Source organism: Arachis ipaensis, chromosome B09 (assembly GCF_000816755.2).
Source record: "Arachis ipaensis cultivar K30076 chromosome B09, Araip1.1, whole genome shotgun sequence".
In the NCBI taxonomy this organism is placed as follows: Eukaryota; Viridiplantae; Streptophyta; class Magnoliopsida; order Fabales; family Fabaceae; genus Arachis; species Arachis ipaensis.
The window spans coordinates 6,489,608-6,490,750 of NC_029793.2; the positions used below are offsets into that span (position 1 = coordinate 6,489,608).

Below are 1,143 nucleotides of genomic sequence, written 5' to 3' on the forward strand. Positions count from 1 at the left end.
CACAAACTCAAAAACACTAACTTTACTTCCCAAATTGAACAACCTCACAATCACACATAGATAAAAGGAAATGAAACACGTTCCATTTATCGGATCGAACGCACAGAAACCAAGCCCTAATCCCAACAACACAAAACAATTGGATCCGAAACAAAAACGACACCGTATCAACCGAACCCCCAATCTACCAATCGATTAATAAAATTGAATCAATATTTACCTTCCTGAACTTCTTCACCGGCCGCACGTTCGCCGAACACCTGCGAGAATTTCCACTCCAGCGGTTGCGGTGGACCCGCCGGAGCTGCAACCTTATCATCACCACCGTTCATTCCCCCACCACCCGCAAAAGACACGAAATCAACGGTGCAGATTCTCTTCACTATCTATTGCCACGCATCGAAAGCTTTTCTCTGTTTCTCTCTCAAAGGATCATCATCATCGTTTCATCACACACACACACACACACATCAACCAAAAGATTCAACTTTTCAGATTTCCACTTCCACCATTGGAATAACACCCCTCAAATAATAATTAAGTAAAATACCAAAATGAATAAAATAAAATGAGGAAAAATGGGATATTTATTTATATTTTTGGGAAGAAGGATTAAAATTAAAATGACAGAGCAAACGGTTCTTTTGTTTTTGGATTTGGAAGATGCAAAAGCAAAAATAAGTAAATAACAACACACACGCTCACTTTCTTCTTCTTTCTCTCTGCTCTACTTCTCTCTCTCTCTCTCTCTCTCTCTCAATAATAGATTCTTGTTTTTTTTTTAATTTTCCTTTTTGGGGTTTTCCGTACGTAGATAATTAAGAAATAAATAAATGAATATATTTTGCTTTGTCTGTGATATCCTCACGTGGCTGTCACGTGGGTTCCTGAAGTGCCTAGTTTATTGATGGGTGGCGCTGGTGGAGACATCTCACGTCTCAATGGACTGTCATGTCTTTGAGTTGTTCTCATGGGTGAGGTTAGAGATTTTCTTTAAATAATTATCCAAATGAATGAATTTAATTAAAGATTTAATAACCTTTTTGTGAATATAGTAATATGCGATCAGGTAGTTGAATAAAAGAAAGTTTACTCTTATGATACATAAAAGTTAAATTTATAAATTAAATTTTAATTATGTTT

At 36.3% G+C, this 1,143-nt stretch overlaps 1 protein-coding gene across 3 annotated transcripts in view; it reads right to left on the reverse strand.

Annotated features, from left to right (window-relative positions):
- Positions 1-791, reverse strand: part of LOC107617942 (serine/threonine protein phosphatase 2A 55 kDa regulatory subunit B beta isoform) — an 8,277-nt gene extending 7,486 nt beyond the window's left edge. For all 3 annotated transcript variants that reach the window (XM_016319837.2, XM_016319836.2, XM_021112460.1), the window contains exon 1: positions 221-791. In XM_016319837.2, coding sequence (XP_016175323.1) covers positions 221-332 — 112 coding nt within the window. In that variant the 5' untranslated portion in view covers positions 333-791. The remainder of the gene's footprint in view (positions 1-220) is intronic.